Source organism: Talaromyces amestolkiae (assembly GCF_001896365.1).
Source record: "Talaromyces amestolkiae strain CIB chromosome Unknown scaffold1.1, whole genome shotgun sequence".
In the NCBI taxonomy this organism is placed as follows: Eukaryota; Fungi; Ascomycota; class Eurotiomycetes; order Eurotiales; family Trichocomaceae; genus Talaromyces; species Talaromyces amestolkiae.
Window position 1 is genome coordinate 1,116,368 of NW_024468037.1, and position 21,220 is coordinate 1,137,587.

General features: G+C 47.4%; 9 protein-coding genes across 9 annotated transcripts; 5 read left to right on the forward strand and 4 right to left on the reverse strand.

The window, feature by feature from the left end:
- Positions 1 to 188: 188 nt before the first annotated feature.
- On the forward strand, positions 189 to 1,419 carry BHQ10_000368 (uncharacterized protein; the record flags this gene model as incomplete). Its single annotated transcript, XM_040875962.1, has 4 exons — positions 189 to 201; positions 257 to 273; positions 332 to 355; positions 406 to 1,419. 4 exons carry the CDS (start codon positions 189 to 191, stop codon positions 1,417 to 1,419), a joined length of 1,068 nt encoding a protein of 355 aa, XP_040728873.1.
- A 165-nt stretch (positions 1,420 to 1,584) lies between these two features.
- Positions 1,585 to 3,183, reverse strand: BHQ10_000369 (uncharacterized protein; the record flags this gene model as incomplete). Its single annotated transcript, XM_040875973.1, has 3 exons — positions 1,585 to 2,666; positions 2,746 to 3,050; positions 3,104 to 3,183. The coding sequence occupies 3 exons, from the start codon at positions 3,181 to 3,183 to the stop codon at positions 1,585 to 1,587; spliced, it is 1,467 nt and encodes a 488-aa protein (XP_040728874.1).
- Positions 3,184 to 3,811: 628 nt separating this feature from the next.
- Positions 3,812 to 5,092, forward strand: BHQ10_000370 (uncharacterized protein; the record flags this gene model as incomplete). The annotated part of the gene is made up of 4 exons (XM_040875985.1): positions 3,812 to 4,197; positions 4,255 to 4,653; positions 4,705 to 4,831; positions 4,889 to 5,092. The coding sequence occupies 4 exons, from the start codon at positions 3,812 to 3,814 to the stop codon at positions 5,090 to 5,092; spliced, it is 1,116 nt and encodes a 371-aa protein (XP_040728875.1).
- A 723-nt stretch (positions 5,093 to 5,815) lies between these two features.
- Positions 5,816 to 8,728, reverse strand: BHQ10_000371 (uncharacterized protein; the record flags this gene model as incomplete). Its single annotated transcript, XM_040875996.1, has 1 exon — positions 5,816 to 8,728. The coding sequence occupies one exon, from the start codon at positions 8,726 to 8,728 to the stop codon at positions 5,816 to 5,818; it is 2,913 nt and encodes a 970-aa protein (XP_040728876.1).
- Positions 8,729 to 9,880: 1,152 nt separating this feature from the next.
- Positions 9,881 to 10,706, forward strand: BHQ10_000372 (uncharacterized protein; the record flags this gene model as incomplete). Its single annotated transcript, XM_040876007.1, has 2 exons — positions 9,881 to 9,914; positions 9,964 to 10,706. 2 exons carry the CDS (start codon positions 9,881 to 9,883, stop codon positions 10,704 to 10,706), a joined length of 777 nt encoding a protein of 258 aa, XP_040728877.1.
- A 225-nt stretch (positions 10,707 to 10,931) lies between these two features.
- Positions 10,932 to 11,826, reverse strand: BHQ10_000373 (uncharacterized protein; the record flags this gene model as incomplete). The annotated part of the gene is made up of 3 exons (XM_040876018.1): positions 10,932 to 11,049; positions 11,103 to 11,184; positions 11,262 to 11,826. The coding sequence occupies 3 exons, from the start codon at positions 11,824 to 11,826 to the stop codon at positions 10,932 to 10,934; spliced, it is 765 nt and encodes a 254-aa protein (XP_040728878.1).
- Positions 11,827 to 12,440: 614 nt separating this feature from the next.
- Positions 12,441 to 13,598, forward strand: BHQ10_000374 (uncharacterized protein; the record flags this gene model as incomplete). Its single annotated transcript, XM_040876029.1, has 2 exons — positions 12,441 to 12,470; positions 12,531 to 13,598. 2 exons carry the CDS (start codon positions 12,441 to 12,443, stop codon positions 13,596 to 13,598), a joined length of 1,098 nt encoding a protein of 365 aa, XP_040728879.1.
- A 1,087-nt stretch (positions 13,599 to 14,685) lies between these two features.
- Positions 14,686 to 15,949, forward strand: BHQ10_000375 (uncharacterized protein; the record flags this gene model as incomplete). The annotated part of the gene is made up of 3 exons (XM_040876040.1): positions 14,686 to 15,425; positions 15,479 to 15,704; positions 15,752 to 15,949. The coding sequence occupies 3 exons, from the start codon at positions 14,686 to 14,688 to the stop codon at positions 15,947 to 15,949; spliced, it is 1,164 nt and encodes a 387-aa protein (XP_040728880.1).
- A 308-nt stretch (positions 15,950 to 16,257) lies between these two features.
- BHQ10_000376 (uncharacterized protein) lies at positions 16,258 to 18,001 on the reverse strand (the record flags this gene model as incomplete). The annotated part of the gene is made up of 4 exons (XM_040876051.1): positions 16,258 to 16,490; positions 16,551 to 17,227; positions 17,279 to 17,788; positions 17,841 to 18,001. 4 exons carry the CDS (start codon positions 17,999 to 18,001, stop codon positions 16,258 to 16,260), a joined length of 1,581 nt encoding a protein of 526 aa, XP_040728881.1.
- Positions 18,002 to 21,220: the final 3,219 nt, after the last annotated feature.

Here is a 21,220-nt window from a genome sequence, read left to right on the forward strand (position 1 = left end):
TGTGTAAAGCCAAAAAATAGTGTGGTGGAGAACTGACGTCTTTGCTTTTCTGCCGCTCCATTCAGGCACAACAGCCATACCGCCTTCATTATCATCTCCCTTTGCGTCACATTTCCATTCATTGTTGCTCTACATAGTAACAAGTCATAGAATTTTAAAAGACATTGAACTACTGAATAAAACTAAAAATGCAGGCTTTTGGTAGGGACCTCCACATCTTTGTCGTTTTTTTTAGAAGTGCGCTTACACACAATAGTGCCGAAGAACAGAAGAGTGAGCGGAGATGTCCATGTTAAATACACTTGGCCTCGAACTAATAAGTAGAAAATAGACCAAATTCGAGCTCAAACTAAGAGTAGGACCTACACCCATTCTTTCATATATCTAGACTAACAATCATTTTAGATACTCGATCTCAATAACATCCCACTGGTTGCCGGGACGTCATATGTGAAATGGCATCTCCCATCCTCCATAGCCGCCGAGCACCGCGGCCATACAGATCGAGCCGTAATCCAAGATCATCGTGCCTCATGGGACTATGAGAAAGAGTTACCCGTCAAACTCACAATAGATCGAAACCACATGCTTCAGGAATGTGACATTTCATTCGAGATATTTCAAGAGTTCTCCTCCGGAAGTCGAGGGGATCGTATAACGCTGGGCAATATCAAGCTCAATCTTGCGGAGTATGTTGATCGAAGTGAGGACGACAATGGCATTGTAAGGAGATATTTGATGCAGGATAGTAAGATCAATAGTACGCTCAAAGTGGGCATATTGATGCGGCAGGTTGAAGGGGATAAGAATTATATCACGTCAGCACCTCATCCCATTTACCTGGAAGGGTTTGAAGAGTCATTGCTAAGATTACGCAGACCTCCCTTAAAATCGGCCATGGTATTCGGTGGCATAGCTGGCATCCTACCACACGAACACGGCGAAACCGAGGAACCAGGCAGCCTACCCTCAATCAATGTCAGCCGCGAAACCGGCGATTTGCAAGACATGTACCGTCGCACATTAGCCGCATCCTGGACCGCACAAAGCGACGAGCTTCTCCCAGACCAATTAATCGAAGACCTATTCGCTGGCGGTCGCGGCGTCCGATCTGCTACACGGTCAGGAGCCCGATCAGAGCGCGCGGATGATGATGACGGTAATATAAGCGACACTGGTTCTCGGACAACAGTTCAAGAGAGTCGATCGGATAACAAACGACCGAAAAGTGCATTGAGTAGTCGATCAAGAACGGATTTGAGAGATACAGATAGTACGATGAGTGGACGGGGTAGTCTCGAGAGCTCGTTTCAGGATACCAAAGAAAAGGCTTGGAAGAGTTCCAAAGCTAGTCATGAGGTATCAGAATTTGACATTCGGGATGATCTTAGAACGTGGGAGATTACTGTGAATGATTGATTTTGAAATAACAGTGGTCAGGAAAATTTGATTTTTGATATTAAAATTAAATATGTCTATAACATGTACATACATCAACCTTGCTCCGTGATCCCCATTTACCCCTAGCCGTTTATGACATTATGCAAATCAAAAGAGAATAAACTTTTGAAAGTCCAGTGGCATCTAGTAGATACCCGGGATAATCTTACTGCGCACCAATGAAGTATACTTTTCCCAATCCTTTCCGTACTTACGATGGCACTTCTCCTCATCTCGTCCTTCGCGGTGAATGAGCAGAATACCAAAGTAGAGGATGTAAAAGTACGTAAAGATGGAACCCCAACCTCGAGATTCAGGTGTCTGCACGGCATGCTTCTCTAGCTCTCCCGTAGTTGAGTTGATAGCTTCGATAATGGTATAGCCAGCGAACCCAGTAGGAAGACAATAAGCCCAAGACATGAGCCAGTCACCGAGGTAGTTGATATGACGCGCAGTTCCCCACCAGCCAGAGATGAGTAATTTGGATCCAGATTTTGTCTCCATGTATTTGAGGTGTTTGATGCGCGGATCGTTGGGGTCTGTTCGGAAGCGGTTTTTCTCGTTATTCGCGCTGCGGAATATGTAATACCCCAAGCCAACAACGGCAAGAGAGAGTGCAATGCCCTGAAGACCCATTTTAACCGGGAAGATTGCGAGGTATCTTGTCTGAGTCGAATACAAGAATGGGACCCATACGAGGTCACCGAAGCAGAGCATAAAACCAAAGCCATCCATGATGATATCCATGGTGGTAAGAATGGCAGGTTCCATGTAAGAACTATCCAAGACATAGAAAGATTGCGCAATAGTAATCAAAATGATCGAATCAGTAACGTAGCCGTGGGTGCGGTACTGGCGCGCGACATTCGATAGGTTGAGGATGATATAGCCAATAAGACCTGGTCTCATCTCGCAAAAGACACCGATGTCAATCGTTCGGGCTGTTTCACTGACAAATGGTACAGGCAAAGTCACACGAGAGTTGAGTTCCCGGCCAATGAAGAAGTCATAAATGACATTGCCGGTCCAGCCACCAGGTGCCAATTCGCGGAGGTCGGGGTTTGGTCGTCCAGGCTCCGGGATGGAGAAGCTTCGAGCATATACCCAGACTGAGATGACGATGGTAATGAGAAGATTTGCGGTAAGCACCTGCACGTAATTGTCCCAGAGGAAAGTCCAAACAGCGAATTCAGCTCCGTAAACAAAGGTTCCCGCGGCTAGGCCACCTAGAATCAACATGGTAGAGCGGAATGCTTGATTTTTATCAGCCCCTGATTCTTGTCCTCCTGAAAAGGATAATCTTACTGTTGAATTTGTACTTGTGTCGTCCACCGCATGCTAATTCGACTCCTTCCACCTCCTCGCCGGGGAGGAAGATCTGCAGAAAGAGGAGAAGGGCATAATATGACAAAACCCACAGCGTCACCTCTGTATCATAAAGACCAATGATTCCATTCTCAGGCCAACCAATTTCACTTTTCAATTTATCCCAGGTCAACGTTGACGGGTGAAGGAGAGACGGCGCGGGACAGCCGGAGACGTCATTGCAGAAGAAGGCGAAGCAGTAGACGAGGATAGGTAGACCGAAAACAATTCCTGTAGCTCCTAGTCTGTTCACTGATCAGTACATATCCAAAAGATAAATCGGGATGTAACGACGAACGGTCCACCGAATTCATAGCCCCTTTTCTCCGGAGCGATCTGTACAGGCACAGTAGCTTTTGGTCCTTTCTTGGGTCCCATTGTGAATATCGTCGGCAGTCGAATCAGTCCTAATAATCCAGAGCAATATCTCTTACTTCAACTGTTGAAAAGAACAGGAGAAGTGCGTGGGGCGCCAAAGATTAAGGGCTTGCGGCGATCGCTCAAGCCCTTAAATACGCGATCTAGAGCTCGGCACGCCACGTTCCGTATAAGACGATGCGATCGAGGGTTGCGTATAGCTCGTATGGGTTTGGTTGCATCGGGATCGAGGACTGCGCCACGATGGAATTGTATTCTAGTACGCCGCAGTTGACAATGAATTGTGATTGACTAGATCGTGGAGCAGTAGGAGCTATCGCAAATGTTTTTTATCGTTGGTGCTTTCGTCACTTTCATAAAAGCTAAGGGCGCCTTACCTGAAGCAGGCTAGGGCCATCTCCAACTCCGCATTGAGACGCCGAGGGCCAGTGAAACGCCAGACTGGTGCCTTGTGTTCCTGGCTGTATCAGGTCTCACGTCAGTCAACCTCATCTCTACCAGGGTTCATGCTGCAACAGTCAGTGAACCATCCGGATAACATCGCTCATTACCAGACTTGATTACTATTCGATTCTCAACCGAATCCAACGCTATACCGACCATCTGCAATCAACGCAGATAATCAGCCATGAAGATGCTGACGCGGCCAACCCTACTGGCCACCTTTAATGTCCTCCTTCTCCTGCCCTTCTCACAGACCATCGAGGCAGCTTCAGACACGCCTAAGAAAGATGTGAATCCCCCCTGCACCGTCCAGTCCGTAACGACAGGCGCATTCTTCGATCTAAGCACAATCTCCCTATCGCCGCCGGAATTGAAGGATGGCAGGAAAGTACACAAGAACGACCGAGATGAAAGCTGGGAAGCTCGGGGACATGATTATGGAACGAATTTTACAATAAATATATGTGCGCCGGTCATTGAGAGTGTGGTGGATGTTGTGGGGGTAGATAAGGCGAGATGGCAGAATGTCAGTGCCTACTATGAGCAGAAGGGGAAGGTTTATTCTCTCGGGTTGGTACTTGCCTATGATTTACGGATGACCAGGCTAGCTAATTGACGATTTTCCAGGGAGCAAAACTCCGAACCTATATTTCGAGGCAAACGACTCGTATTAAACTATACCAATGGATCACCCTGTCCGAGCTCCGATGCCTCCTACCTCAACTCGAGATATTATTCAGACGACGATGACGACAACGACGATTACGCCGCAGCACAAACCTACAAGAACCGAAAAACCGCCGTTGCTACCACCGCGGCAAGTGATAGTAAGACGACCAGGCGGAAGTCGACAATCATGTCGTTCCTCTGTGACCGGGAAGCTGCTGCGTCCCAGGCCACGGTTTCTTTTGTTGGTACGATGGATTCGTGCACGTACTTTTTCGAAGTAAGAAGCTTTGCGGCTTGTGGTGGTGTGGCTGCGGCTCCAGAGGGTGGGCTTGGGCCTGCCGGTGTCTTTGGTGTGATGTAAGTTCTCCTGATTTCTTCGGTCGTTCTCGATTGACTGATTTGCGCCAGCGCTCTGATCGCTATCGTTGTATATCTCGTCGGAGGTTGCGCATATCAGCGTTCAGTGATGCACCAACGTGGTTGGAGACAATGCCCCAATTATAGCATGTGGTCGGATTTGCTCGGGTTCTTCAAGGTAAGATTCTTCCGGTATCGTTCTTAATCAGAATATCAGGCTAATCTCGGGTCGTAGGACTTCGCCATCATCATCTTCTCCTCTTTAACCCGCTGCTTCACGAGAAAGGGGTCTCCCTCCTCAGCAGGCTATTCGCGCGCCAACGGCCAAAGTGGCCTAATTGGTGCCATCGGTGGCCGACGAGGTGACCGAGGCGGTCGAGGGGACGTCGATGCTGAGAATCGCTTAATAGACCAGTTGGATGAAGAGTGGAACGATTGATTGTTGTTCTTTTTACGCTGTGCTTGACATTTTATTCTCTTTGTCTTCCAATTATATGCTATTCCGGTGCTTGAAATGCTATGTATAACAGCTACAATTCCATGACGTCTATGATTCACTATCTCAAAGGGTACACAAAAACAGGGAAACCAAAATAAATAGATATTGTGGAGGAGAAAATTGGAAAAAATATATGCAATGCATCATCCGTGAATCGAACACGGGCCTCATCGATGGCAACGATGAATTCTACCACTAGACCAATGATGCTTGTTCATGTAAAAGCCAACGAAAATATGCAATATATTCTATGCCAAAAATTGCATTGAAACAGAACAGTAGATGAAATAATTATATTATCGATTACTTTTGCAGGATGCTAATACATTATGCTTAGGATGATAAGGTGTAGGATGAGAGGATACTAGAAAAGCAGAAAGCGACCATACTGTTATGAACTCAGGTCGTTACCTTGTCTACATCGCTCCATCAACAAGAAGAAAAGATTTCGACGTTCGTATGTCAGTGGTAGACTCAGAGTCCATCTGTTACCTTCCTATGAGCTGATAGAGTATCATAAGTGAGGTAGAGATCCCTTTTCTCTCGTGTCATCGAGGAGGATTGCTGGGTGTAGGCACTAGGTGGACATTTCGAATTTCTTTCATTGATCCGAAAAGAAAAATCCAATGGATACAGTACAGGCAGTCAATATATACATTTTCACTAAGTAAACCCATACGATAAATCATTGGCACCATTCATGCTCTCAGCGGCATTACTCGCACCAGAAATATCGGCATGTCCCACTTCTGCTGCACTGGCAGTACTATCGCCCAGCATACCCGTCGAAAAAGGATCAAGATTAAAAGGTAGAAACCATGCACTTGGTTGATGAAACTCGCCTGTCCCTGACGGCGTAAAGGCATCTGTCCATATCGCTGTTGATACACTATTATTGTTGGTCGCGTTGTTATTATTGTTGTTTTCGGGAATGTTGTTGCCGAGTTGGTTGGTGTCGTTCTGGGCTCCCAAGAAGTTGAGTTCGCCCGAGGCGAGACTAGATAAGTCTGTGCCTGTATAGGCGCCATGAACGAAGTGTCTGTCGAGTTGTGGCAGGAAGTCCGGCATCATGCCATAGTCAAAGTCTGGTAGACCAAAGTTTTGAGGAGGGGCTGCAAACAGGTTCTGGCTGTTGAAGTCGGGGTATGTGGGCTCAGTATCCATGACCGTGGTTGGTGTGCTTCCTATAGGAGCAGCACTATCAAGAGGCGATAACTGCTGTTGCTGCTGCTGTGGTTGCCTGGAGGTCATGGATTGCTGATTGATGTCCGCAGATGGCTGCGACGGTGCCTGAGCTGAGACTTGCTTCGAGCTCCTCCTTGCTAGTCTCTGATGTTTTCGCGGCTCAGTGGTCGACTGGCTGGGAGACAGGCTGGCAAAGAAATCCTCCACACTCTGCAGATCAGGTCGCTGTCCCATGACTGCATCGTCGCCGATTTCTCTCCTCTTGTCGGCTTCTGGACCCTCCCAGTGCATACTAGACACGCCGTGTGGATATTTGTCAAACCAGTCTCCATATTGAAACATCGAGGGTGCCTCCTCCGTCGCATTCTGCTGTGCAGGCAGCCCTCGAATAGCTGCGTCCGCGAACTGGCGATATCGATCTTTGGCACTTTCCACCATGTAGTGGAACATGCCCCAATATCTTTTCATTTTATTGAGATAGCGGTATGTGTGTCTCAAATTTTCCTTTGATCGTGCTTCTAGTTGCGCATTCTTGGAGAAGATTCCCCATATGTGCACTGTGCTAGCCGAGTAAGCACAATATCCCGCAAATGGCACCGTCAAAGAGTAGCCGCTTGCCTGATCTATCAGCATGGAAATATGATGCGCTGCCTCTACAGCGGCTCGACCTGCATCACTCAAAAACGACTTTGGCATACCCTTTGGTGGCCTACCTCCCGGTGTCAAGGGAATGGCGAATTGGTTGAGAAAGAGCATATTTTGATGTATGATAATATGGAGGAAGATGAACTGGTTGGCGATCCTCTCCGCAGCATGGATCTGCAAGTTCTCAGGGTTGAATACAAGCGAGCTCGGTAGAGATGAAGCAAAATTGTCAATTTCTTGCCTGAGCCTTGTATATCCTGAGTTCGGATCCCATAAAGGAACGAGTTCCTTTTTCTTTCCTCCAAGATTCAGATAATCGACAATATGACCCCACACAACAATCGCACGGATTATGTATGCAGAAACACCCATATTTGCTCTTGGATCAGAAACCTGGCCTTGGCCCCTTGGAACTGGGTTGGGTACGTCCCCATACAAATCCTCAGTCGGGCCAGGAATCTCCATTAAAAAGTGAGACTCCTTCACTGGGAGCTGAATCTGTATGAATTTCTCATTGCCGATAGGCGGGCGCTGGCTTCCGGAAGAATTGTACCTGTCCATCAAGAAGGATGCCCACATCGTGCGTCTTCGAATTTCTCTATCCGTAAAACTTAGGTCTGACAATTTGCTCTTTTTGCCAAGATGATCATGATCGACTTCTTGATGTAATTGCAAAGCGTATGCCATCCTCAAGGCTTGCCCTCCGAAAGACCAACTTCGTCCGCCATGGCACGTACCGAACTCATGAAGGCCGAGAAGAAGGAATACGGTCAGAATGGTAATATTGGGCTCATCATGACGACTCAGAGCTATTCTAGCTGCCGGTCTAGCCCAGTTTTCACCTCTGAGAAAGGCCGGCTCTGTGTTGATTTGCGGGTGGGTTGAGAATCGAGCAGACACAGCACAAACAGCTAAAATTAAAACGGGAGGAACCGTGCCCGCTCGCAAGCGTCGCATAAAGCTTGATCGATGTAGCAGGAGATACGATTGGCCATATACGCAGTCAAAGAAAACTTCGGATAAATGTTCTTGTATTTCCATCGGAGGAAGAAATTCGGCGCCTTCAGTCAACAGCTCAGTACCTTCGTGAGACTTTGCTTCTCGAGTCATCGGGAAAAGGTGGTCAGCGGCAGAAGCTTGCTTAGGGTTTACCCAAGCATCAAGCTTCGATGCAAAAGCTTCATCCGCCGTGCGCTTCTTTTGTTGGGCGGCCTTTGGCTGCTTTGAGGTCTGGCCTGGGGGGGTGGGTTTAACCTGACTCCGTCCTATTGTAGGCATGTCCCTCGTTTCGCCGGCTGGTATGATCTTGATGACACGTTCCTCCATGCGCTTAAGTCGCTTGTCCAGCATCGCCATGTAATCCGTCCGAGGCTGTGCCTTGCGCGTCGTGACCTTGTACACGCAAGGAATGCGCGACTTTTGGCAATGTTTGCAAGATGGTTTTTCTCCAGAACATCGGATCTTCTTCCTCCGACAAGCAATACATGCGAGTGGCAGTCGTTTTCTTTCCTTTCCAGCCTTTGTCTTCAATTCTGTCCATGCTGGCTTTTCCGACTCATCCTCCCCTTGAGCGGCACCGGTTGCGCCGTTGCTATTCTGGCCTCTGCCGGGAGCGCCTTCTTCGGTCTGTCCGTAGTCATTCCTATCGTCCTGATCGCGATCGGGGGTACTCGTGTCGCTCATATTATCGTCATGATTCTCTGTCATCGAGTTTTGTCGGCCGTTAGCCGGTCTTTCAGTCGCCATCGGGCCGACMCCCGCAGGTCCCGCCACATACGAAGGGTTGTAATTCGCAAATGATGAAGGGAGAAATACGTCGCTTAGGTTTCACGGAATACTCAGTCGGGCGATCGATGTTATAACGTTGGGCGAGAGGGGGAGTAAGTCAGTCGTGTTGAAGCGAAGAAGAAAATGGAGATGGGAGGGCGGAGCGAGTATGGGGTAAGACCGTTGCTCGGCGGCTCGGCATGCATACATAGTATGCAATCGCAGCCATCCTTTTTTTCCTTTACCAGTTTTTACTCTACTCTGTAATTAAGTGTATCTGCTCGGATTTTCACTTTAATACAGTCATCTGCTATGGAATGCTGGCCTGCAGCTTATCGACGGATCTTCTTGTCATCCAGCAATCAGAGCCAATCCCGGTTCCCCAATTGGTAAGCTCGATCCGACTCGATTGTCGGATCGATGCATGCGGGGATTCGTCTGATGGTTAGTTGATTGGACGAACTACACATACGTAGTGTCTAGGATGCTACAAGTGCAGATTATGATCATACGTACACAGGTATCTGGTGTTGTCTGATTTCGAATCACCTTTCAGCTCAGTTCCTGGACCAAGTTCATTCACGGATGATTAGGTGGCACAGACATTTGTGTATATATGTATATTCATTTTTGAACTGAGACTTTACTTGACATCCGAATGCACTAATACATATACACGCACAATTGGGTTCTAATGAGGAAAGATACCTAGGTAACACCGAAATTCTATGCTAGAGAATCATGACTCTTGAAATACGTACCCAGAAAGACGTGGATCTACCGAATATAGGCGGCTATATAGCGGGCTGGTCTATTCCACAGCAGTCCTCCTCCACACCACTTATACAAAGTAGGCAACCTACGGCTAGTCAATAAGGGTGGGATTTACAGATGTCCCTAACTACGTACTGCTATGTTGTTAGCGTTGACTTGGTTGGTATTCTCAGACTTGAGTGACAACTCAAACCCTTAACTCCAGATAAACTCCGGTTTATGTCCGGAAACCACTCAAGACAGGATGGCCAGTGAATATATTTAACTGAGATAGAAGTACTCTAGAGTCTAAGAATGACTCAAACAAAACATCGAACAGATCTAACCACAAGAAAGAACCGCACACGCAGACTAAACATGACTGCAAAACAGATCATCACTCTCATCACCGGTACGAAGCATCTCATTCATCCGAATATTTTTTGACTGAAAGTAAATAGGTGCAAACCAAGGTCTTGGCTGGGAAGTCGCCAAAAACCTCATCCTCAGTTCAGCATCCTACCATGTCGTAATCGGCAGCCGTGACCCTAGCAAAGGCGCCAAAGCCGTCGCCGACCTCCAAGCCCTCCCAGACATCAAGGGAACACTTGACACACTCGAAATTGAGGTGACAGATGACAAATCAGTCGACGCGGCAGCAGAGACATTTGCGGCGAAATACGGCCGTCTTGACGTCCTTGTCAACAATGCCGGTATTGCCGGTATTCTCGGTATCCCCAGAGAGCTCGCGGCAGTAAGACGAGACAATCTCCGCGAAGTGTTGAACGTCAATGTCATCGGCGCAGCAAGCGTGACTGAGGCATTTCTGCCCCTGCTACGAAAATCAGATGAGCCGCGATTGATCTTTGTCGGTTCGAGTATGGGATCTATCATTGGGGCTTCAGACCCAAATTCGCCATATTATCGACCCTCAGCGACTGAATATCGTGCTAGCAAGGCAGCGTTGAATATGTTGATGGTGCAGTATCATCACATTCTGGGGCTGGAGGACAAGAAGTGGAAGGTTCTCACAGTTGATCCTGGTGTTAATGCCACGAACTTTGTGGGTGACGTGGAGGCTCTCAGGGCTAGAGGAGCCCCGGAACCTCATGTTGGTGGTGCGGTCATTGCTGCTGCTGTCAAGGGGGAACGTGACGCAGATGTTGGAAAGATGGTTGGAAAGTATGGCGTGTCGCCTTGGTAATGAGGTGTAATTTTGTCATCTAGCTAGTTACAGTGTAGAAATAGTCAAATTGTGTTATGTTCCTTGTTGTTCAAAGAAAACATTTGGAGATGAGCTCAGGTCGAATCTATGTACTGACGTCACCATGGTTGTAGAATCAGGGGCTATTGACGAATGTCATCAAGTCTATAGCAAGAAGCCTTTTGCTTGAATCGTAGAGCATATCTACGACGGTGCTGTTCAAGCTTACTGACTCTTGGGACGTCCTGCTTTTAGCGGTCGCGGAGTCGAAGTCTCCAGTGCATACAGAATTTCGCCTCCAAACACGTAGATCATATACGCTGGGAAGATGAGCCATAAACCGCTGATAATGTTAGAACTGCTGCGATTATGGATGTCGTCTTTTTAATAGCTTACTTTGGAAGAATCCACAAAAAAATCAAATCAAACAGTCTGTTGTGACCAATATTGGCGAATCCAGAAAACAGTTCATTGCACCCTAGCCATCATGTCAGCACCAAAAAAAAAATGTTTATGTAAACTTTTTATAAGGATACTATTCTCGAGGGTACTTACAATATAGAACCGTCTTGCTGAAAGTAGCGACGCTACTGCTAAACGCAATGAGAAGCGCGAGAGATCCAACGCGCCCCGGAACCACTTTCTCCTCGAACAAGAACCAGGGTAGACTCTTGGTGATCTTCTTTGTTGAGGCGCGACCGGAACTAGTCGCTGTGGTGCCGTAGAAATAGACAACCGCAAGGTATAGAATATAAGCAGCAGTCTCGAACAGATTCAACAATCCCTGGGCAGCGGTGAACCCATTCCGCGCATCAAAGGCAGGCCAGCCATAGATGTAGTCGATAGTTCCGTACAGCGCATAGGGGGTCCAGATAGGCGAATGGAACTTCCCACCTGGCATACTATGCGGTCGCAATAGCACATAACCGGTATCCCAAATGACTAGCGGCACGGAAATTATGAGCCAGGCCAAAACGATAATGGACGGAGTGTGGACGCCTTTGCGAGAAGCGTGTGCGGGGGCAGATGGCGAGTGCACGACATATTTGGTGCTGTCGCTTGCGCTCGACGGCGTCGCAGGTGGAGGAAAGTCTTTTGGGTGGTGTCTCGTGCTTACCATGATGGAGGTGGCTCTGAATTAATTAGTTGCGTTGGGAGAAGTAGCGATCTGGAAGTGATAGCAGGAAGAAGATGAGCATAAAGCGATGCTTTACAGAGGGTAGTTCTCTAGCGAGTGGGTTGAACCTAGTCAGATACGCGGCGAATCCGGGGTGGCTCAATACGCTCTTTCGGCATGGCGGGKGTGACGTCGGCGCATGCGGAGGCGATCCTTCTCGATGCGGTGACACTGCATTGCCTGATACGGTAGGAGTCTCAGGCTTGTTTTCGGAAGCTGTGTGCCATCGGCCTATCTAGATAGTAAGTAAATCTGTACTCTGCCGTCAATTGGACATCGAATACTGAGATGTTCTGAACGATGTTCTGGATGAATGACTCAAAGAAGGAAAGGCTACTATGTAATAACAAAAAGCAATGGCCAAATTGAGGCACGTGATTATCCCAGCTAATCAGCACTAGCGCGGAACATGGGGCAGATAGTGTCTGTGATTGGCCAACAGACCGATAGGCACCTTCCCTGGCGGTTCTCCAAAATCACGAGCAAACGCCAACCCCAACGACGTGCTCTTCTTCTTAATGGATAACTGACTCAGGAACATAAAGTTGGACTTCAAGATGAGCTGCAAGTACGAGGATGCCGATGAGGTGAATATTTCTCCTTTTGGTCCAATTTGACACACTTGAAATAGACTAACATGCTTAAAGAGGCTGAATCGCCTCGCCAGAGTGCGAGAGAATCAACGCAAAAGTCGGGCCCGAAGACAACAGTACATCGAGGAACTCGAGCAGAAAGTCGCCGTATGCAATGCGCAAGCCCAGCAGAGGGAAATCGAGCACTTGATCGCGCTCCAGAAATTGGAAGCTGAAAATGCCAAACTACGTGCGCTACTACAACGAGCGGGACTTGCTCCTGGTCTAGTGGAGGATTTTTTAAGAGACGTGTCGCAGCCCACTGTGTCGGAGAAGATAGCAATTCCACGACTCAAGGCGCCAATATCGCCGCAATCTACTTCAAGCCATCACTCTATACCTTCGATCAAGACTGATGAGCCATATACACCGGCCTCTTCGGCAGGTGTCGCTACAGCTTGCAATAACAATGCCACTTCTGCTTCAGCAATCCATTATCCTGTCGCTATGCAGAAATCCGCCGGATGTTGTGGCCCGGCTTCCTCAACAAATGTTAACGCAGTCTACAATATCAATAACTCGTCGCAGAAACCCGCCGGATGTTGTGGCCCAGCTTCTTCAACAAATGTTAATGCAGTCTACAATAACAATAACCCGTGTGCACCACCGAGCCAGTACGCTCCCACTGTGCAAAGGGTTGAGGAGCCATACCCGCCAACCTTAGCAAACTTTGATATAGTTTGCAATGACAATATCTCCTGTACTCAGGCTTCCGAGTGCCAGGACAATTGCACGACCTCCAAGCCTCTCGAGCCACCCGCGGTAGCTCCCGCAGACCCTGTGCCGACTCAACAACAGCAAAACATCAAATTACCGTCGATTGCATCTCTGTGTGACTGCGGGCCAGGGTCAGCATCCAGTTGGCCAAGGCTTACTACTCCTGTCAATACTACTCTCTGCGATGTTGCACAGGACTTGATCGATCAGTATAATACGAAAGGCGTGGATCTCAATGTCATAAGGCAGAGACTTCGGGCTGGTTTCCGCAACGATGATGCCAATGGTTGTCGGGTACAGAATAATGTGCTATTTGAGGTTTTGGATGAGATTAGTGGGGATGCGCCCTCGTCTGGTGGTACTTGAGCTAGTTACGTCTTGATGGGTGATGGATCACAATCTTGTTTAGACGTTGCCTTGGCCTTTTAGCATTGACTAAGTCAGGTTCGGGGTCCATCTTGCAGAACGCCGCGAGTCATTATCCCGGAAACCACAGTCCGTTATATGATTTTCACCATGTGTCTCGATTGTCGAGAGAAGAACAACCAGGATCACGCAGCCAAGTACGCTACAGAGCTCGAAAGTAGCTTCTCTCGATATCGCTTATCGTGCATGCATTGCATCCGAGCTTATTATCTGGCATCCCGCTTCGCTTGTCGGTGATGGGCTTTACGATAGAAACATTCCATTCGCTGGGAAATCATGGACTGGTCAACGGTCAAAGTCGGAAATGAGCGACCTTCGAAGTGGTCACCACACATAACTGACCACTGACTACTCAAAGTCACGACCGTTGATACCGGCCCAGTCTCGGAATACCCGCTACGTTGGAGATGACGATATAGACGTTTAGTGGGTTGTCATAAATGGCACATACTATAGATACATACATAGAGGGTTATATACACGAATGAGTCAATCTGAATCATTTCTTCATCATTAAAGTTACGTAACACGAGTCCGTTAGCTCTTCGGAAACGCAGCAATATGCGCTGTGCCCCAGTGCGGCCCGTCTATACCGATCCGCATCCACCCGTCTACCGATTAGGCGAGTCATTTACTGTCTTAATCTTTTTGGGATATGTATCTTAATTTCACGCTGCATTAGTTGTTGGTAGCCTTCCAAACCAAGGGCCAGTAGGCCAGCCAAATGTTATTTTTCTTAGCAGGGCGCGTTAAGGCTTCCCCTCAGCAGGGATAATTACCAAAAGAGGAAAGTAGATCGAGAAGACTAGCGCATACAAAAAGGCAAGAGGTATATACTCTGAGTGTGAGGAACGCCTTGGACACTTGAGACAGATCTTTCGATATTTGAAACCAACAAACAGTTTCCGCGTAGAATAATATCAAAATGTGGCGCCTACTCGGCTTCAGCAACAACAACCAAACACAAAACAACCAGAGCAATGACAAACCGGTCTCACTCCCCGCATCCTGGTACCATTCCAGTCAAATGTACCAACTTGAACGGCGTGCCATATTCTCCCGCCACTGGATTCTTCTCACCCATCGCATCCGCTTCCAAAAGACCGGCGACTACCAATCCTTCGACATTGCGAATTTCCCAATCTTCCTTGTTCGTGATCACCAAGGACGAATCAATGGGTTTCACAACGCTTGTCGCCACCGGGCATTCCCCATTGTTCAGCAAGGTTCCAGTGGGACGGCGAGTATACTATCTTGTAAATATCACGGATGGTCCTACGGCCTCAAAGGGAATCTAGCGAAAGCGCCTCGTTTCGAGACCGTGTCGACGTTTGATAAGACCCAACACAGTCTGTATCCGGTGCATGTCCACGTCGACAAAGCCGGGTTTGTATGGGTCAATTTATCAGCTGAAAACGACACAGACTGGAAGAGCAAATGGGAAGAGCAATACAAATCCGCCGTCGACGACAACCCGCGTCTTCAAATGTTTGATTTCGATGACGAATTCAGATTCGATCATGCATGGGACATGACGGTAGACGCGAATTGGAAGACGCTCATCGATAACTACAATGAATGCTATCATTGTCCGACGTCGCACCCACTGATTGCGCGTGTGACGGATCTGAATCAGTATCGGGTTGAGCCAAATGAGAAGTGCGCTGCGTGTTTGGAACATACGATTATCAATAAAGTGGAGGAGAGGGAGGGTCAGTTCAGACGGTCTATTACGTACTTTTTCCCGACTACCAGTGTTACTATAACGTGAGTCCTGTCACCTGCTGGTTTTTTCGCTCATCTGTCTAACAGTGGAATAGGGACAATTTCTTCTATATCCAGCGCATGATACCTCTCTCGCCTACGAAGAGCATTATTGAGAATGAAGTCTATCGACACAAAAACGCAGGTGATGAGGAGTTTGACAACATCACTGCCTTCTATAGACAGGTTCTTGAGGAGGACAAGCAGTTATGCGACGGAACACAGGTCAATCTGAATGCAGGTGTATACACTAGTGGGATGTTACATTCAGACAAAGAGAAGGTTTATTGGCCTCTTCCGTAGTCGAATCTCCGCTAATGTATTTGAAGGGTCCTATACATTTCCAACACACAGTGAGAGATATTGTGATGCAGCACCGACAGGCCGAGAAGCAGGAAAAGACAGAGATATGGCCTGCTACGCCGAAGCGTACAGCAGGTGCCGCCACGACGAAGCTGGCTGAAGAGGAAGAATTCTGTGCAAGTCTGAACTCTGGGCTTTGTGGAAGTCGAGAATTAGAGTGGTAAAGGTTCCATGTCTAGGTAATATTCTAACTCTAAGCGGCATCGTGAGCTACGTTCAATGAGGTCTGAATGTCTCTATTGATTCAACGATCCAAAGAAACAAACCATTCTCTATTTTCGAATGTATTCATCATGTCAAATTAGGTAATGATTTTTCAATATTGAGATCCATCGACACTAGTAAACATCCTATGAACATTGACAGGTTTCAAGGAAAGATGATTTGAAGGCAAGATAATTTGCACTCGGGTTTTCCGCCTCTTGTGTACTTCCGCCGTACTACATAAGGTGGACAAATCGAGAGTGGAACATCAGATAGAGGCATGGCCATGAGTTTCATATGGTAATCCAAAACATAACACCCCAACAACTATCCACAAAGCAGCACTGACATAGATAGGAGTCACGGTATATCCACCATAAGTCGAAATGAGAGATGCTACCAAACCGCCTGTACGCTGCAGAGTCGCTGCTACACCTGTCCCGGTTCCGCGTACAGGCCCGGGGAATGATTCTGGAGTGAAGGCGAACATGACCGCATATTCTATTTCTTGTCAGTAAATTGACTGGCTTTCACAATGAAAGAGTGGGAGGAGATGTTTACCAAAGTTACCCAAAATTCCAGTTGCGCACTGAAATCCTACATCAGCCGTCTGCGTCTTCGCCGCCGTGTACGCAAAGAGGAAAACACCCGTCAATACAGCAGACAAGCCCATCATCCATCGCCGACCAAAGCGAGATTCGACCAAGAATGCAGCAGCGATAGGACCAATGATACCCACCGCCGAAACAATACAGTAGATCTTATAAGTGTAGCTGAGCGACGAATCGGTCTGGTATGACGACTTCGTCTCGAGGTACGAAGTGATAAACGCAAAGTATAAGGGGTAACCAATTCCGACGGTTAGCCAGATGAGGAAGATGACAACGCTATGCTGTGCCATGGTGCGTCCCTTGAAGAGTTTACGGTATTTGTCGGCGGTGAAGTCGCTAAAGCTTTCTTTCAGAATGTCTGTCAAGGACTGTTTGGTGGTTTCTGTTGGTGAGATCTTAGCGTCGGGGTTGTTGACGCTGACTTGTCGGTCGATATCTTCTAGCATGGCGAGGGTCAGCGTCTCGGGCTTTCCGTTATAGCGAGCAATGTAATTGACCGCTTCGACGGCTTCGGCGTCTCGACCTCTGGAGAGAAGGTAGCGTGGTGATTCGGGGATCTTGAAGATGAATATACGAATCAGGCCAAACGCAATAGCAATTGCGCCGAGGGTGATCATGTTGTATCTCCTGAATGAAGTTAAAAAGAGAAGATGTGATGTGATGTGGGCAAACTCTCACCATCCCATGTTATCTGACCTTGGACAAGGAGCCTCATCACTGTCACACGCATAATTGGCCAGAAACACCCAAGCCAGAAGTGACACAATCAGCTGTCCCAGATTCCACCATCCAGACAACCCGACGAGCAACCATTGATAATCTTTTGGAATGAACTCGAGGAAAATGATACTGTCGACAGGTACATTCCCTCCGGCAGCAGTACCAATGACAGCCCACAGAGCGCAAAATGTAACAAAGTTTTGAGATCCGGCTACGGCGCATGCAAAGATGCCGCCGAGGAAGATGGTTGTGTTGAAAGCGGGTTTGCGACCGATGATATCGGCCGTTGTGCCCCAGAAGGTTGCGCCGATGATTAGACCGACGTAGTAGGCGACGGAACTGAAACTGAGGCGCGAGATGTCGGTGAATTCATTGGAGACGGGGGGTCGGACGGCGGAGATTCCTTGGGACCAGAAGTTGTCTACTATCCAGCCGAAGCCGGTTACGATGAAGAGGAGGTATTGGAATCTTCATAGTCAGGTTTCTATTATCCAAGGGGGAAGTGAAGTTCTATACTTACTTTCCCATGCCAATCTTGGCTAAATGCTCTGCAACAAGTTCTGACTTGAGACGATAAGACTGGGATATCGCGCTGCCATAAAAATCGCGAATGGCAGAATCCTCGTCCGCCAGCTGAATAGACGCAGGCGAAGAGTCTGATTTGGGCCCTGTCGAATCCATTTTCAAATTATGTTCTAGGGCTTTTTCCACTGACATGTTTGATATTCTCGCCACAAGCGAATTGGTTAAGAATAAGTCTTGCAAAGATGCTCATACTTGTTCTATTCCCCTCTTAGGGCTTTAGAATGACTAAATATGTACAAGCACGTGAAGAATCGAATCAAGACCCACTTACGCCCTTATCAAGGCGCATATCATGATGGATATATGAGGATACGGACTTGCCTCATCGTCTCCCCCCACCCTATTCTCACTTATCATAGGATGGGGTGAGACGACGACAAACTTTTTAAGGGTGGGGGACGTCATATCATAGCACGCAAAAGTTAATCTCTTACCTAAATCCAAGATATTTAAAGTGATTTCGGGCCGCTGATGCATATCTAGGGTGATAATACTTCTATGTATAAGTAGCTAGTTTTGCTCCTAGAAGGCTGGAATAGGAGCCATAAGTTTATCCACGTGGACGCCTTCGAGAGCTGGATAATATACGGGATGGCAGCCGTGAGGCAAAGGAGCGTCAGGGCTGCATTTGTGCTGACGTTTGGAGCTACCTAGGTAGGGGTGTACTTTAAGGTTATCTGGCTGGATAATCTTAAATGCACTTTCCACGATCAGGGCTTTTTTATCCAATCGAATGTTCATCTTTGCCTGAAGCCATTGTGCCCAAGATCTATGAATTAGAGAATGGAGGGTCATGTTGTCATGACTCATTGAAATGACCTTTTTTCAGCTCCGTCTAGATTCTGTTTCACCTCGTATTCCCTACACTTATTGGAGTGCTATCCTCTTGGCCTCGACCTGGATTCTCTGATCTTAATTAGCCAAGCGGTAGGATGCGCTTTTAAACGGACAGAATTCCTACATGTGTGCTAGAAGAACTGCAGCTAACCGTTGCGCCCTTGTTTGGTGTGTTATTGCCTAATCGGGCAATGAGTTGGGTTTTGAAAAGTCACGTGATGATTTTCGTCCATCTAAGTGAGATGCCAAGTATTTCTCTGCGAAGTCTGACAGTGTAAAAGCTGAAAAGAATTCAGACAAGCTAATTTTAGTCTCACAGGGATCGGAAATCTCGACCTCAAGGATACACGTGGTGGTACATTCCTGTCCATTAAAATGAGTCCCCGACAACCCTCACTGCAGTCTTCCCCTTGATTGTTTGATTTCCGTCTGTAAATTCAAAGCGTACTGTGCTGTATTTAGCAGCTCATATATGAAAATGTTGGCGTAGTGATATGTCATTACAAATTCACGATCTGTGCGTGTTTCGTGGTGAAGCCCTAACCCTGTCCAGATGCTTGTCACGCATCCATATCCCGGTACTGTTCGTCTGGTCGGCTTATGCACGAACAAAAGATCGTGTCTGGCTACTCTGTACTGATAACCCTTCATTCCTTGTCACTTTCAGCCATCAATGACAAATGCACTTATCATCCATGTGGCATAGACTATCTGTAAACTCTAAAGACAAAAAGGATCGATTTAGGAATTTTCTAGATCCCGTCGCTGCTTGAAAGATTTGCTGCAGCCTACTCGCCTCATGGTTCGTTCCCTCTAGATGTTGCCGATCTTTCGTCTCCCTGATCAAAGGATCGACAGGGGTTGTGTTATTTTGGCCTTGTACGAAGATTTCACAAGTGCCTGGGTACATAGTATACAGATAGATTCCCAGCAAAGTCTTGTCCAAACATGACTACTCCTTTGGAAGGACACATCGAGAGCTAAAGAGCTCAGGCAATTCCGCGGATAAATTTTTACGCTGGGTTGAAAGAGGAGTTTCTGCTTTGAGCAGGAGACAAAGCTGGATGCCTGATCAGGCAGGTGAAGTCGCCGATCTCCCCACGGGAAATATGTGGAGAAATGACTAGCCCTAAGAGAGTAAAGCGTCAATTACGGTCTGGACGAGTAGATGAAAGTTGTTTCTACTACGTAGTAATCAAGACTGTCAAGCGTTGTCATATGATGCTCTTAGATCTCGAATTATGATTCATGAATCGCCAAGACCCCTCCTACCAAGATTATGGATGAGTTTTTGTTCTCGAGGGAGTCGAATTACATGCAAGCCAGCCTTGGAAGAATAACAAATTACAGACTAATACGTAGGGTAAATAGGCGGCTAACTTAGGGTGGCCTGGTGCACCGGGGCCCCATCTGGAGTCCGAGACGGCCGTAATCTGGATACGCAAGGGTACGGATAACACGGAAACAATGTATTTATGGGGTTGCGGGATCCGGACAAAGATAGCTACTTTGTACAACAGGGCACTTGAATACCCGAATATCAGGAAGCACCAAAAGCACTAAAAATGTAGTAGTCACGCTGACTGGAGTCACTTGAATGATGTATGTAAAATGGGCAAGTAAATCAAAGTTTCGGTCCTGAACTCTACGTCGACGATCCGAATACGGGATACAATCCACAATGTCGAGTCTAATCACCGACGCGGAGAATTACAATTTCCAACGGCACAGAAGGCCCTAGCCCTTAGATGCGTGGTTGTTACGGGGTCAGAGTGAGATCATTCAATATAAAAACAAGATCGAAAGAAACACGTGAGGTGAAAATTCAGCATACCGGCCCTTGAGAAGGGTTAGCTGCTGGGATGTTGTGTCCATGGTACGGCCCGGATCTGTAGGACGTGGGGAAATAGCAACGCCACACAACGGATATACTTCAACTACTGTATATGTATATTAAAGTAGCACGCCTAGATAGACCCGAATGCTACATCGGAATACCGTTACAGCAGCTTATTCCAACATATGCCAAGTAAGTGAAACAACATCTGGGGAACAATTATTGATGCACTTCCTTAAAGTGCACGCTAAAAGCTGACATTCTGGTAGAAAACGCCAAAATATGCCTGGCCAGCAAGGACCGGTCAATAAACTCGAGTATTGACAATGGATTGAGCGCGTAAAGTACAAAACATACATAATAGTCTGGCCGAATATTGGTACAACGGTAGCTCTATTACACCGCCATTACCATAGTGTTTGTTTATACAGCTCCACTTTGGGCGCAAACTAGATGGCCCGTATTGTAATTTTGGTATCGATGGCTTTGTTGATCATCTTGCTAACTGGATCCCGGCAAGCCGCCTGCTCAGCCTTGACCTCATCAACTGCCGAGTCAGACGCTCTGCTCCTGCCTTTGCCAGTTGCCAGGCTTGCTTCCCCAGAAGCTAGAGCTCTAGCTTGTATGCACCTGTGCACTGT